The sequence below is a fragment of the Argiope bruennichi genome, chromosome 9, assembly GCF_947563725.1.
Source record: "Argiope bruennichi chromosome 9, qqArgBrue1.1, whole genome shotgun sequence".
Classification (NCBI taxonomy): Eukaryota; Metazoa; Arthropoda; class Arachnida; order Araneae; family Araneidae; genus Argiope; species Argiope bruennichi.
The window spans coordinates 88,585,211-88,598,935 of NC_079159.1; the positions used below are offsets into that span (position 1 = coordinate 88,585,211).

The window sequence follows — 13,725 nt, forward strand, 5'->3', positions numbered from 1 at the left end:
TTTTAAAATTTGCATTAGTTACTATTTCATGTCCCATTAATTCCCATGATCTGATTTGTAAATTTAAGGAATGAAAAACAAAATATTTTTTTTTGGGGGGGGGGGTTGTAATTTATATTTACAAAGTTTTGGTGGAGATTAAGTAGAAAAGTATTATAATTCTTTATGTAGCTAAAATAATTATAATTTTTTTTAAAGTATGAGTGTCATGTAGGGCAGACATTAGAAAAAGTTTCATTTTGCCGTCTTACAATACTTATAGCCAGAAATTCGTTACATAAAACGCTTTTATGGAATTCCCTTTGAATTTTACAATACTCACATCAAAATTCCAATGGAAAAGCACAATAGTAGTACCATAAATAAAAAAATCAAATAAAATGGTTATCACAAGATGATATTCTATTTCCAAAATCAGTAATAAATGCATTCTTTTTTTATATCATCTACCTTGATTTCGTCATTGAAAACAATGACTTCTTATAATGGAAAAATTGCATTACATGAAGGTATGAAAATGGATCAAATTTGTTTTGGACTAACTGATATTTTTTTTGTTAACAGATTTACATGTTAATTTATGGTCATCATTTCTAATTTTTGTGTGTGGATAGGTTATACTAATTGTATAAGATTGACGTTGTTTTCAATTTTTTGGCGATTTATGACAGAGGCCTTAAATATCAGCATGTGAACCCATGAATTATGTCAACTTGTCTGGAACAACTGGATGAATCAAATGTGTGGACCAAAGACATGTTACAACTGATCAAACCTTTTTAGATCGAATCTGTGGACTTTTTCTCCTTAGATTACTTTCTCTTAGATTTTTATTTGCTATAATTTTGAAAAATCAAAGATTTGAAACAGTAGAAAAAAAAATTAGCTCCAAAAATTAGCTGTGACCTGAAAAAAGCCATTTCTACATGGAAGAAGTTATAGAAGCTGTGTACAAACATAGGATAAAGATATTTTGAAAGAAGGAATTTGCTGTAAAAAGGTATTCTCAGGAATTGTTGATTTGCTTTAAAGGTTAATTTTCAGTCTAAATAGACATTGTATTCTAATAAGAAATAAAATTAGCTTATGCATTTTAAGTTAATTTTAAAAAATTATTATTTACACCTGTACCTTCATGCATAGGAGTGAGAGTAAGATCATGGTCCAAAAATTGTCCCCACTGCATTAGAGCTAAGCTGTATCTAGCATGGGGTGCATCAGTGTCGTAGTGGACTGTCCAAGAGATGAGACGAGGAGAGGGAAGAGCTCGACCCGAACGGCCCACTGCTCGAGCTGCACTCACACCTGTAAAGAAGAAAATGAATATCGCTAAATGAAATGAATAGAAATAGAACCCGAGAAAAGGCTTTGGTTATTTCATAACTTCAAACGAACAATTCTTGTATTTATATATATATGATATTTCAATTCTAATTTCAATTTAATTAATTTCCAAGATTTTATCTTAATTTAGGTCATTGTAACTTCATTCTAAAAATATTCCCTTATTTCGTGATCCCATTCCACTTTCGGTTTAATTAATTCCTCTGTAAAACTAATGCGCCATAAGTACTGCCTATCAAATGAAAGTGATACTTTATTTGCCCTTATCAGAGGTCAAAACATGTATTCCAATGGCGCGTTGTCGGAAATCCTATGTTATATAAGACTAGTGATCATTTGTTTCGGCCCCTTTTTTGCTCTTTACTTCTGCTTTTGTGCCGAGCGCTGCGTCTGCTTGTAAATAAATTGTTTTTCCGAAATGGATATTAAAGAGAATTAAAAATACAACTTCTCCAACTTCTTAGCTTCAACCAACAAAAATATATTGCATATTATTTAGTCGAAATACCTTATATATATATATATATATATATATATATATATATATATATATATATATATATATATATATATATATATATATATATATATATATATATATATATATATATATAGTGTATCTAGGAAACGGCTCTAAGGATATGGGTCAAATTTTATATTTAGATTAAGTTTTGTCTTTTAAGTTCATTTGTATTATTTATATAGGTGTCTTTCCTGAAAAAATAAGATTTTACAGACACACACAATTTTTATTACTAACTAATAGAAAAGTATATTCCACTTCCGCTTCAAAGTGTGTGCAGTGCAGTATAGTGCTAAGAACAACATGAATAACGCGGGTGCTCGATTCGAGTCCGTTTTTTTTTTTTTTTTTTGCTATGTATTTAATTTTTTGTTTTTTATCTACACAGGTGTCTTCCCTTAAAAAAAAAAAACGCGATTTTAGACACCTTATTTAATACCTTTTAGAGCCTTTTTGTAACTGCTCTACTGCTGACAATGTAACATAGCGCCATCTCGGACTCGATTTCATCATAGTAAAACTGAGTGCAAGTTCAAAAATAGAAGTAACGATAGATAAACTGTAAAATGAATATAGCAGATTGTTTCGAATAACATGTTAAACTAAACGCATTCATGATTTTTTTTATTTAAGTGACCATTTCGTACGTAGGCAGGATTGAAAAATATTTATATATTATCAGTATGTGATTTGTTTCTAAATATTTTCTCCAAGAAAAAACACGATTTTACAAAAAAACACTGCTGAGCGAAGCTTGGTCTCTCAGATATTTTGTATTATTAAATGATAAAGGGAAACTATCGCGATTATTTTTCATAAAAAGGCGATGACCAAATCTTATAGGAAAGAAAATGTCGGCTACAAAGCTAGTTATATGCGAAGAAAACAACTATAGTTACTTTTTCTGCAACAGTACCTATGGATTAGGGTTGTTTTCCGTTTTATTTAAGCTTCATTTATACATATTATTCCACGTGTATTTCTTTGTAAACATTCCTAAAATAGGGTTACAGCATAATTTAATCATAATACAATTTAGTTTTTCAGCTTACAATTTCATCTTGTTTTATTTTGAGCAATCGGAAGTTTCAGCTAATACTTTTGCTGAATAAGGGCTCTATTTTTGCATTTTTTTTTTATTTCAATGGCATAGATTCGGATTGCTATCTTATTATCACTAAATTCTATTATTAAAAAGATAATCTTTTAAATTTTAAGATGATACAAAAATAATTTTTGCATGGTAATGTTTTGGGAAATTATCGCAGTAAAGCGCCAAAATTCACCTTATTTTTTAATTTATAAAAATTCTAATTAAAATTTAACAAAAAAAAATTTCTTCGAAGTTCAAGTTTCAAATTTTCAAGATATATATGAGTCAAATTTGGTAGCTATAGATCAAACAATCCTGCCTGTAGAACGTCAACACACATTTATCTTAATTATTATAACATGAATATTATAACATAAATAAGGATGCTTATATCATAATATTCAGTTACGAAGTATAATATTTTATTCAATTTATTAAATTTATTAAATTTTTTTCTTCAATTATTATAAATTTTTATTGAAAAACAGGCTGAAGAATATTTCTAAGTTATATATTAGCATAGAAAATTAATTTTTCACTTTAAAACTATTTTTAAGGTAAAATTTTTCATCAAAATTTTTTTTAAAGATTTATAGCTCAAGAAAACAATTCTCAAACTTCTGAAAATGTAGAAATTTCGCTTCCAATTTTTTACAATTTTTATTTTGGGTGAAATAGTCTGACGGCATAGTCAAAGACTGGTGAACAGAGAACAAAAGCTAATGTCTCAATTTCATTAAGATATTATTGAAGAAATTGATTAAATTTCAAATCAGCTGCATTTAAAGAGTATATAAATGGAGTAATGTAAAAATTTGACTTGCTTAACTGTTTCCGATGTCATTTAAAAGCAATCTGTTTGGAATGCCAATTACCTAGTTATTGTTTTCTGTGTGAAATGAGAGAAACATGGATCTCATAATCAGAGAACAATGTCATATCAATAAAATCATGTTAACATGCCGTATGTAAATACTCCAACGACATTTATTAAAATTTTCTATGGTTTAAAGCAAAGAATTCCAGTTATATCTTGAAAGAGAATGTCTAACAATTTTGTGTGCGAAATAGCACTTTTTTTTATTTAAAAAAGAGTATAGTAAATTAAAATTATTTTAATATATTACATATAAAGATTACATTGACAATATATACAAAATTATTTAATTTACGAATAACTTACAAGAAGTGTGAAGGTTTCCATTGTCACAACTATTTTAAAAATTTACCATATTTTTTTCAAGCCTTGTAAAATTTAAAATAGTTCAAATAGTTTTAGACTAGTGCGTAAGTAGAACTAATGCATATCTAAACAATACAACTTTAAAAATGGCATTTACATGAAAATAGCTACTAAAAATTGAAGAATGTACTTAGTCTACTATAGACATTTCTAAATAATGAGAATGCTCTGTTCGTACTAACCATCGTGATACCGCGGCGGCAGCAGTCTCTGAAATGTCACCAAAGATTTTCCCCAGTGTGGATTTTGTATGTTGTTACACCATCCCGAAGCGGACCTGAAAGAATCAGAGTTCCAAAGAATAAAAGAATGAATTATTTAGAAATTGGCACAGATATCTTCTGCCATATGTTTATACTTTTACTACTTTTTGCATTAGTTTATTTCAAACACTTAAGATTATGGATAAGAATTTAATATAAAAAACAACTGTATGGATAAAACAGCTGTGTGAATGGCAGATAAGAATAAAAATTCGTAAAGAAAAGTCAGAAAGTGTAGCTTTTAAGTATCACTTCAAACTGCAAGATTCCTTCTCATGATACTTTATTTATACAAATTCCTACCCCCCCCCCTGATATTTATTTTCAGAGCCATACTGGGGGGGGGGAGAGGTGAAATTGTTCTCAAAGGGAAAAAGTAGAGGGAGAGGCTCAAAAATGGTCATTGAAAATAAAAAAAGAAGAAAAAAAAAAGAGTTAAACTGTTACTTTTGCAGCACAAATAATAATAAAAAGAATTCCAAAAAGCTTTGTGTGAAATTTCTTCATTACATATTATGCAAAGTCAGTTGTAGCCTTAAACATCTAAATTTGATTTTACTTTTTCAGAAAATATATACAACTTGTTATGTATTTACTGGCAGTAGTTTATTTAATTTGAGACTAGTTTTTATTAATATCATTTTTTAAAATATTAGTTTTTAAGAAGACATAGTTTTTATTAAAAAAATGTAGTATATTTTACAAATGCTATTTATAAAATTTGCTAAACCTGGGTAGAAAGAAACTGCAGGGGAGTAATTTTACAGGGGCAGGGTAAAAAATTAACTAATTTGTAACACACAATTGTGGGGAGAACTTTAGTAGTTCTGCTAGGAGCACGAGTTCATCTCAATATATATCCCTATAAACTTATGAAAGTAAATAAAACTTGCATTTTGTTAAATTTATAGTCAAAAGGTAATGTTTATTAGCGTACAATCTCCTTTTTAACACAATCTGTGAACATTTTCGAACGTAAACAAAGTTGTACAGAACTAGGAATTTTTCTAGCTGCTTTACATGAATGAAATTTCTTCGTTAGATTTCTTCCAGTTTCCAATAAAAATCTTCCATGTTTCAAAGTATAGAATTGCTTATAACTGCCTAGTTCTGATTATTTACAAAAATTATGACACATTTGTAAACTTTTGAGGATACCCAAGAACTTTGATGCATAAGAAGATTGCAAAGAAAATAGATGTTTGCTAGTGAGTATCAAATTTTTGGAAATAAAGATATTTGCATTAAAAAGTCCTTTAATAAAATTGCAATATTAATTTTGATTATAAAAATTACCCCGAAGCTAGGTGTTTTTTTTTAAAGTATTCTAAATTTTTTTTCTAAATACTGGTGTTATTTTTTTATTATCCTTATATTCTTCTTTTCTTATTTATTCCTGGGAAAATTATAATTTATATAAATACATAATAAACTACAGCGTGAGAGGTATTTTAATTTATTCGAGATATATTTGACAGCGATTGGGCTATAAAATTAGAACATAAAACGATTAATCGTTTTCATCTCTTATGAATTCATTTCAAAAATTATTTAAAGAAATATTAGCTATCCGAAGAGATCTCCCAATTAATTTGATATTAGAAATTTTTTGTATATTTTTTTGAATTGTTTCCTTAAAATTCAAATAACAAGCATCTAAAATAAAACCTTAAGAATAAAATAAGTTCAAAACCATACTATTCAAAGCCAATTAAAGCTTTTTAGATCATGAACGTCATAGAATAAACAAAAATAAGTTGAAAATAATTCTATTCAAAGCCAATTAAAGCTTTTTAGATCATGAACGTCATAGAATAAACAAAAATAAGTTGAAAATAATTCTATTCAAAGCCAATTAACGATCTTTAGATCATGAACGTCATAGAATAAATTAAATAACTTCAAAACGATTCTATTCAAAGTCAATTAAAGCTCTTTAGATCATGAAAGTCATAGAATAAATTAAAATAGATTCAAAATAATTCTATTCAAAGCCAATGAAAAGTCTTTACATCATGATCTTTATTTAAAAACATTGCGGTGATTTTAAATAACGATGTAACATCATTAAAATACCTGAAAGGAGTGGTATGATCGCAAGGAAGAGACGACTGTTCCTCCTCCAGTCTGCACTTCCCTTCGACGTGATCAGGAAGAGTCACCTTCATTTCTTGCTGAAGGTAATCCTCCACGTCTTGAGCTGACAGAGTAGCCATCATGCTGGAGATATCAGCATCACTCGGTTTCTTCTCGTGATCCTTGCTGGCAAAATAATCATAAAAATGTGCAATATTAGTGAGTTTTGTTTAATTATAATATATATATGTTCGCATTTTGCACTACATATTTTCTTTAAATTATAAAAACTACTAATGGATTGTGTATAATGTGTTAGCAATATCCGATAGCTTACGCTAATCACTGTCCGTACACTAAACTGCTGCTATCAACCTTAACAATTTGAGGTAGGTGGTTAAGATAAAAAGATTTTTTTTGCAAAATTTTGAATTTTTTTATTTAATATTTCTAATGTTTAAGCAAGTTTCTTTATAAAACAGTTAGAAAATTATATTGATTTTTTTTTAATATTTACATACGTTTTAAATGCCATTATACATTTTCAATTTTCATTTTCTCAAATTGTAACCTTTGATAGAATTTTGTTACGAAAAACCTCATACATTAAAATATAATACGTATTTTTTGTTCAAATAATATAATTTCTCAATAAATTCTGCAGTTCCTGAACTAGAGAATGAGTAATCTATTCATTTAGAAATATTTTATAATTGTTTTAGTGAAATGCTTCACAATGTGAAAAAAAATGACAATTTCGTATTATGTATCAGTGAAACACCAATATTTAAAGAATGATTGGAATACAAGTTATTTTTTAGTCCAGGAACTTGAAGCAAATCATTTGATAAACAGAAGATTTTTAAATTTCTCTTTTATAATAAAAAAAGACGCCTTTTCTTCTAATTTTTTTAAAAAAAATTGATACTTAATTGGTATACTTTGATTTCATAGATGTTTTTTCAATTTATTTTTAATGCAAATATTCAAAAATATTACTACTTTTTCGAACGTTTTTCAAAACATTCATCCCAAACGTAGTCACATACTTTAATATTTTCTAAAAGTTGGTATTTTTTTCATATTTTTTTTTGGTGTTAGTAAAAAATCGGAGAACGAAAAAGTGCATTTTCAGCATTTGTTTCTTTCTTACTACTAGAAAGGTTTGAACGATTTTTAAGCGGCGAAAAAGATAGGGGCAATTTACAGAAAGTTTGTGTATTATTTGCAAGAGTACAAATGGTTTGTAAAAATAAAATGGGGTGAATTTCACATGTAAGATCTGCAAACCATCCATAACTTTAAAAAAAAAATAATCAAAATTTAAAGTACTGATTGCAAATAATCAACATATTACATAGGTAAAATTGTAGAGAGATTCGAAGTATCGAATTAGATCATTTAAGAGCATTTTATAAGATTTGAATTCTATAGCCGTTTGGTATTCTTGTATTAAAAGTAAAGATAACTTTAAAATGCCTCATTCCGCGTATAAATTATTCTTTAAATACATCAAAAATGGCTCAATTTTTGAAACAGAAGATAATGGTGGATGAGAAATCCTTATTAGCACAAGATACAGTACAATATTCCCACGATGTTCGATATTTTAAATGACGCCAATGCCAAGCTAAAAATATTTTTTATTGAAAATCTAGTATTAAATTCAAACAAAATTGGTTATTGGTTTTTAATTTATTTGTAGTTGCTTTGAATAAATTTTGCACTTCAAGCAACGCAGTATTTTTTTAATCATCTAATTATCAAAATCATTGACAAAAAATATTTAATATAAAATTAAAACATAACACCTAAAGAAAAATTTATGACTTAAATTAAATTTTTAAGTTAATAAAATTCATAATATAAATAAAACTGAAAAATGTATTTCTTGTTGTTTCTTTAACTATTTGAGAACCAATACAGTGCAATTACATTATTATGATTACATATTCGAAAAAAAGGCACTACAGCCGATGTTCATATCTAAATATCGCCGAAGTGCATCCAGCTGCTGAAGTTCTTGAATTCAAAGGCTTTTAATTTCCAAACATGACCGATTCTGGAGAACGAGAGATGTTGTTGTATTTTTCAGTTAGTTTGGCACAAGTGAAAAGTCGCCAAATAGTTTAGACCTGCATCAAACCTGTTTGGATAAGGTCTTACTTAACTTTCGGTTAGGTAAATTCTGTTATCTGATCGAAAATTAGGCAACAATGTTATTAGTAATGCTATTTAATAAATCTACAAGTGTTATTTTATTTAGAGTGTAAATATCGATGCTTTTAAATTCTACAGTATTAGGAAATAAACTTTATGAACAACGAAAGATTCGACGACAAATACTATCACGTAGTTTTGAACGTTTTTTACAAAACTTATCCTAAACCCAATAGGATTAGAATTGTTATTAAATTTATAATAACCGCTGACTTTCATCGTATTGTTATTGTACTTTTTGCACACTTTTCTTTTCTTTTACAAAATTCAAACAATATGTTGCATACAACTAGGAAAAGATTTATATGAAAAATATTAATTGGATTTAAAATGTTGCATTAATAATAATTTTAGTAGTATCAAAATTCCTGAACTCATACTCCCTATCGAACACTCTCTTCTTCATTATTGTATTGTGTGTAGTTATTATTTTGTATAATGTATGTAAACTTTAAAATGTTTTCTTCTTAATAAATCTTTCTACGTATATCCATTCAACTGAAAGGGAATCCTAGAGATTCCAAGTTCGGGGATATTCTGTGGTGAAAAGAAAAAAAAAAAATCTCAAAGTTTCATGCAAGTCGATCTGTTAAATTTATATTCCCTTATATTTGAAATGTAACATATTATTTACTCATTCATTAAAGAATTTGACTGAGTTTTTACAATTTCTTTGTTTGTGCCAACGAGTATATATCGAATTTATTAAAATAGCTTTTGAAGTATCAGATATCACAATTTTTTAACAAGCAAATGCATATATTTAACAGAATCTATAGAAAACTATGGGCAGGACAGATTATTGTTAAAAAAAGATTGTTTGGAAATCAAGCATTGTTGTACATACAAATAACGAGTAAATAATAAATAGAAATGGAATATTGGCAGTATTGTTGCCCTTCTATTATGCAACAAATGCCTTAAGCAACAATAATCGAATCAGCAACAGACAAATGAACAAAGAGAAAAGATTAATTGTGTATTTTACTGCGTTGGTGATTTGTGACTTTTTAAACTGCTTTGATTACTGCTTATTTATTGTTTCTAATTGAAATATTTCGACATGCCTGTGTTCTGGCGATTTACTGTTGCTATGGCTTGTGCTACAGCACTTTCTCCTGGATTTCTGTTTAAACCAGTCGTTCCGATGAAACCCGAACGACGTGCCGCTCTTGCTAGGAAATTAAAAAAACTGATTGATGATGTTGAAGGTTCGAACACCTTGAAGTTTTGTAAAAATCTTGATGGGCCTCTTAAAGAGTTACTCCTATGGTTGGAAAAGTCTAATGATTCAAAAGATGACACCAAATGCCATGCTTTTCAGCATATCGTTGAGAATAATAATTACTTTTCCTGGGAATTTTTCATGGCCATTCACAACTTTATCACAGGCTAAAAAATGTATTAAACATTTTTTAATGAATCTCAATCAAAAACTATTCTGAAAACTATAAAGAAATAACGTAACATTGAACGTCGTATGCCATCAAATGATAAAAATAAACAAAACCAGGAGACGATGACCAAATATTTCTTCGATCATGGATTTTCTAAAGACATTTGCCTACAGATTGATAACAGTAGAAGATAAAAATATTGAAAAGACTTCTTCAAAACTTTCATAAAAAGTGACAATATTCAAATAAAACTTGCGATGCAGATGCGACATATCTTCTATCGAAACAAAGATTTTAAAATGCACTAGATGACAAGATGAAGTTCGACACATTACTTCATATCCTCCCATCTAATGACACTACTCCTATAAAGTGTCAAGAATTTTTGAAATGCTTCTTCATATTCCTTGTGACAAGTGCTGATATTGCAACGAATGCTAGAATGTTACTTCCAGTTTAGGCTTGTCTTCCATTGAAGCGAACTCTTTAAGCCATACTGGTTGACAAGAAGATATTTGAAATGTTTCTTCACATCCAACATGACAACTGACGATACTGCAGCAAATTCTAGAATGTTACTTCCAGTCTTGGCTTGTCTTCTATCGAAGCGAACTCTTTAAGCCATACTGGTTGACAAGAAGATATTTGAAATGTTTCTTCCCATACATCGTGACAAGTGACGATACTTCAATAAATGTATAAGGTTACTTCTAGTCTTGGCTTGTCTTCTATCGAAGCGAACTCTTCAAGCCATACTGGTTGACAAGAAGATATTTGAAATGTTTCTTCACATCCAACATGACAACTGACGATACTTCAACAAATGTATAAGGTTACTTCTAGTCTTGGCTTGTCTTCTATCGAAGCGAACTCTTTAAGCCATACTGGTTGACAAGAAGATATTTGAAAGGTTTCTTCATATCCAACATGACAACTGACGATACTGCAACAAATTTTAGAATGTTACTTCCAGTCTTGGCTTGTCTTCTATCGAAGCGAACTCTTTAAGCCATACTGGTTGACAAGAAGATATTTGAAATGTTTCTTCCCATACATCGTGACAAGTGACGATACTTCAATAAATGTATAAGGTTACTTCTAGTCTTGGCTTGTCTTCTATCGAAGCGAACTCTTTAAGCCATACTGCTTGACAAGAAGATATTTGAAATGTTTCTTCACATCCAACATGACAACTGACGATACTTCAACAAATGTATAATGTTACTTCCAGTCTTGGCTTGTCTTCTATCGAAGCGAACTCTTTAAGCCATACTGGTTGACAAGAAGATATTTGAAAGGTTTCTTCATATCCAACATGACAACTGACGATACTGCAACAAATTCTAGAATGTTACTTCCAGTCTTGGCTTGTCTTCTGTCGAAGCGAACTCTTTAAGCCATACTGGTTGACAAGAAGATATTTGAAATGTTTCTTCCCATACATCGTGACAAGTGATGATATTGCAAGAAACGATAGAATGTTACTTCCAGTCTTGGCTTGTCTTCATCGAAGCGAACTCTTTAAGCCATACTGGTTGACAAGAAGATATCTGAAATGTTTCTTCCCATACATCGTGACAAGTGACGATACTTCAACAAATGTATAAGGTTACTTCTAGTCTTGGCTTGTCTTCTATCGAAGCGAACTCTTTAAGCCATACTGGTTGACAAGAAGATATTTGAAATGTTTCTTCCCATACATCGTGACAAGTGACGATACTTCAATAAATGTATAAGGTTACTTCTAGTCTTGGCTTGTCTTCTATCGAAGCGAACTCTTTAAGCCATACTGGTTGACAAGAAGATATTTGAAATGTTTCTTCACATCCAACATGACAACTGACGATACTTCAACAAATGTATAATGTTACTTCCAGTCTTGGCTTGTCTTCTATCGAAGCGAACTCTTTAAGCCATACTGGTTGACAAGAAGATATTTGAAAGGTTTCTTCATATCCAACATGACAACTGACGATACTGCAACAAATTCTAGAATGTTACTTCCAGTCTTGGCTTGTCTTCTGTCGAAGCGAACTCTTTAAGCCATACTGGTTGACAAGAAGATATTTGAAATGTTTCTTCCCATACATCGTGACAAGTGACGATACTTCAATAAATGTATAAGGTTACTTCTAGTCTTGGCTTGTCTTCTATCGAAGCGAACTCTTCAAGCCATACTGGTTGACAAGAAGATATTTGAAATGTTTCTTCACATCCAACATGACAACTGACGATACTTCAACAAATGTATAATGTTACTTCCAGTCTTGGCTTGTCTTCTATCGAAGCGAACTCTTTAAGCCATACTGGTTGACAAGAAGATATTTGAAAGGTTTCTTCATATCCAACATGACAACTGACGATACTGCAACAAATTCTAGAATGTTACTTCCAGTCTTGGCTTGTCTTCTGTCGAAGCGAACTCTTTAAGCCATACTGGTTGACAAGAAGATATTTGAAATGTTTCTTCCCATACATCGTGACAAGTGATGATATTGCAAGAAACGATAGAATGTTACTTCCAGTCTTGGCTTGTCTTCATCGAAGCGAACTCTTTAAGCCATACTGGTTGACAAGAAGATATCTGAAATGTTTCTTCCCATACATCGTGACAAGTGACGATACTTCAACAAATGTATAAGGTTACTTCTAGTCTTGGCTTGTCTTCTATCGAAGCGAACTCTTTAAGCCATACTGGTTGACAAGAAGATATTTGAAATGTTTCTTCCCATACATCGTGACAAGTGACGATACTTCAATAAATGTATAAGGTTACTTCTAGTCTTGGCTTGTCTTCTATCGAAGCGAACTCTTTAAGCCATACTGGTTGACAAGAAGATATTTGAAATGTTTCTTCACATCCAACATGACAACTGACGATACTTCAACAAATGTATAATGTTACTTCCAGTCTTGGCTTGTCTTCTATCGAAGCGAACTCTTTAAGCCATACTGGTTGACAAGAAGATATTTGAAAGGTTTCTTCATATCCAACATGACAACTGACGATACTGCAACAAATTCTAGAATGTTACTTCCAGTCTTGGCTTGTCTTCTGTCGAAGCGAACTCTTTAAGCCATACTGGTTGACAAGAAGATATTTGAAATGTTTCTTCCCATACATCGTGACAAGTGATGATATTGCAAGAAACGATAGAATGTTACTTCCAGTCTTGGCTTGTCTTCATCGAAGCGAACTCTTTAAGCCATACTGGTTGACAAGAAGATATTTGAAAGGTTTCTTCACATCCAACGTGACAACTGACGATACTTCAACAAATGTATACGGTTACTGCCAGTCTTGGCTTGTCTTCTATCGAAGCGGACTCTTTAAACCAAACTGGTTAACAAGCAGATACTTGAAATGTCTCTTCACATACCGCATGACGATTGGAGATATTGCAACAATTTTTGGAGTTTTTCTACTAGCTTTGGATTGTGTTTTATTGAAGGGAGTTGTATAGTTTTCACTAAATCAAACACGGTTGGGTGATTTTTCTAAAGCTTTTACTATTGTTTTGGAAAGATGAAATATAATAATTTTGTTTTCAAGTACTTGCTGAACA

The 13,725-nt window shown here is 30.2% G+C and overlaps 1 protein-coding gene across 3 annotated transcripts in view; it reads right to left on the minus strand.

Moving 5' to 3' along the window:
* Window positions 1–13,725, minus strand: part of LOC129984809 (uncharacterized) — a 99,636-nt gene that overhangs the window by 18,159 nt on the left and 67,752 nt on the right. For all 3 annotated transcript variants that reach the window (XM_056094772.1, XM_056094771.1, XM_056094770.1), the window contains exons 15-17: window positions 6,543–6,728; window positions 4,386–4,480; window positions 1,132–1,305 (exon numbers count right to left, since the gene is read on the minus strand). In XM_056094772.1, the coding sequence (XP_055950747.1) occupies window positions 1,132–1,305; window positions 4,386–4,480; window positions 6,543–6,728 (455 nt within the window). The remainder of the gene's footprint in view (window positions 1–1,131; window positions 1,306–4,385; window positions 4,481–6,542; window positions 6,729–13,725) is intronic.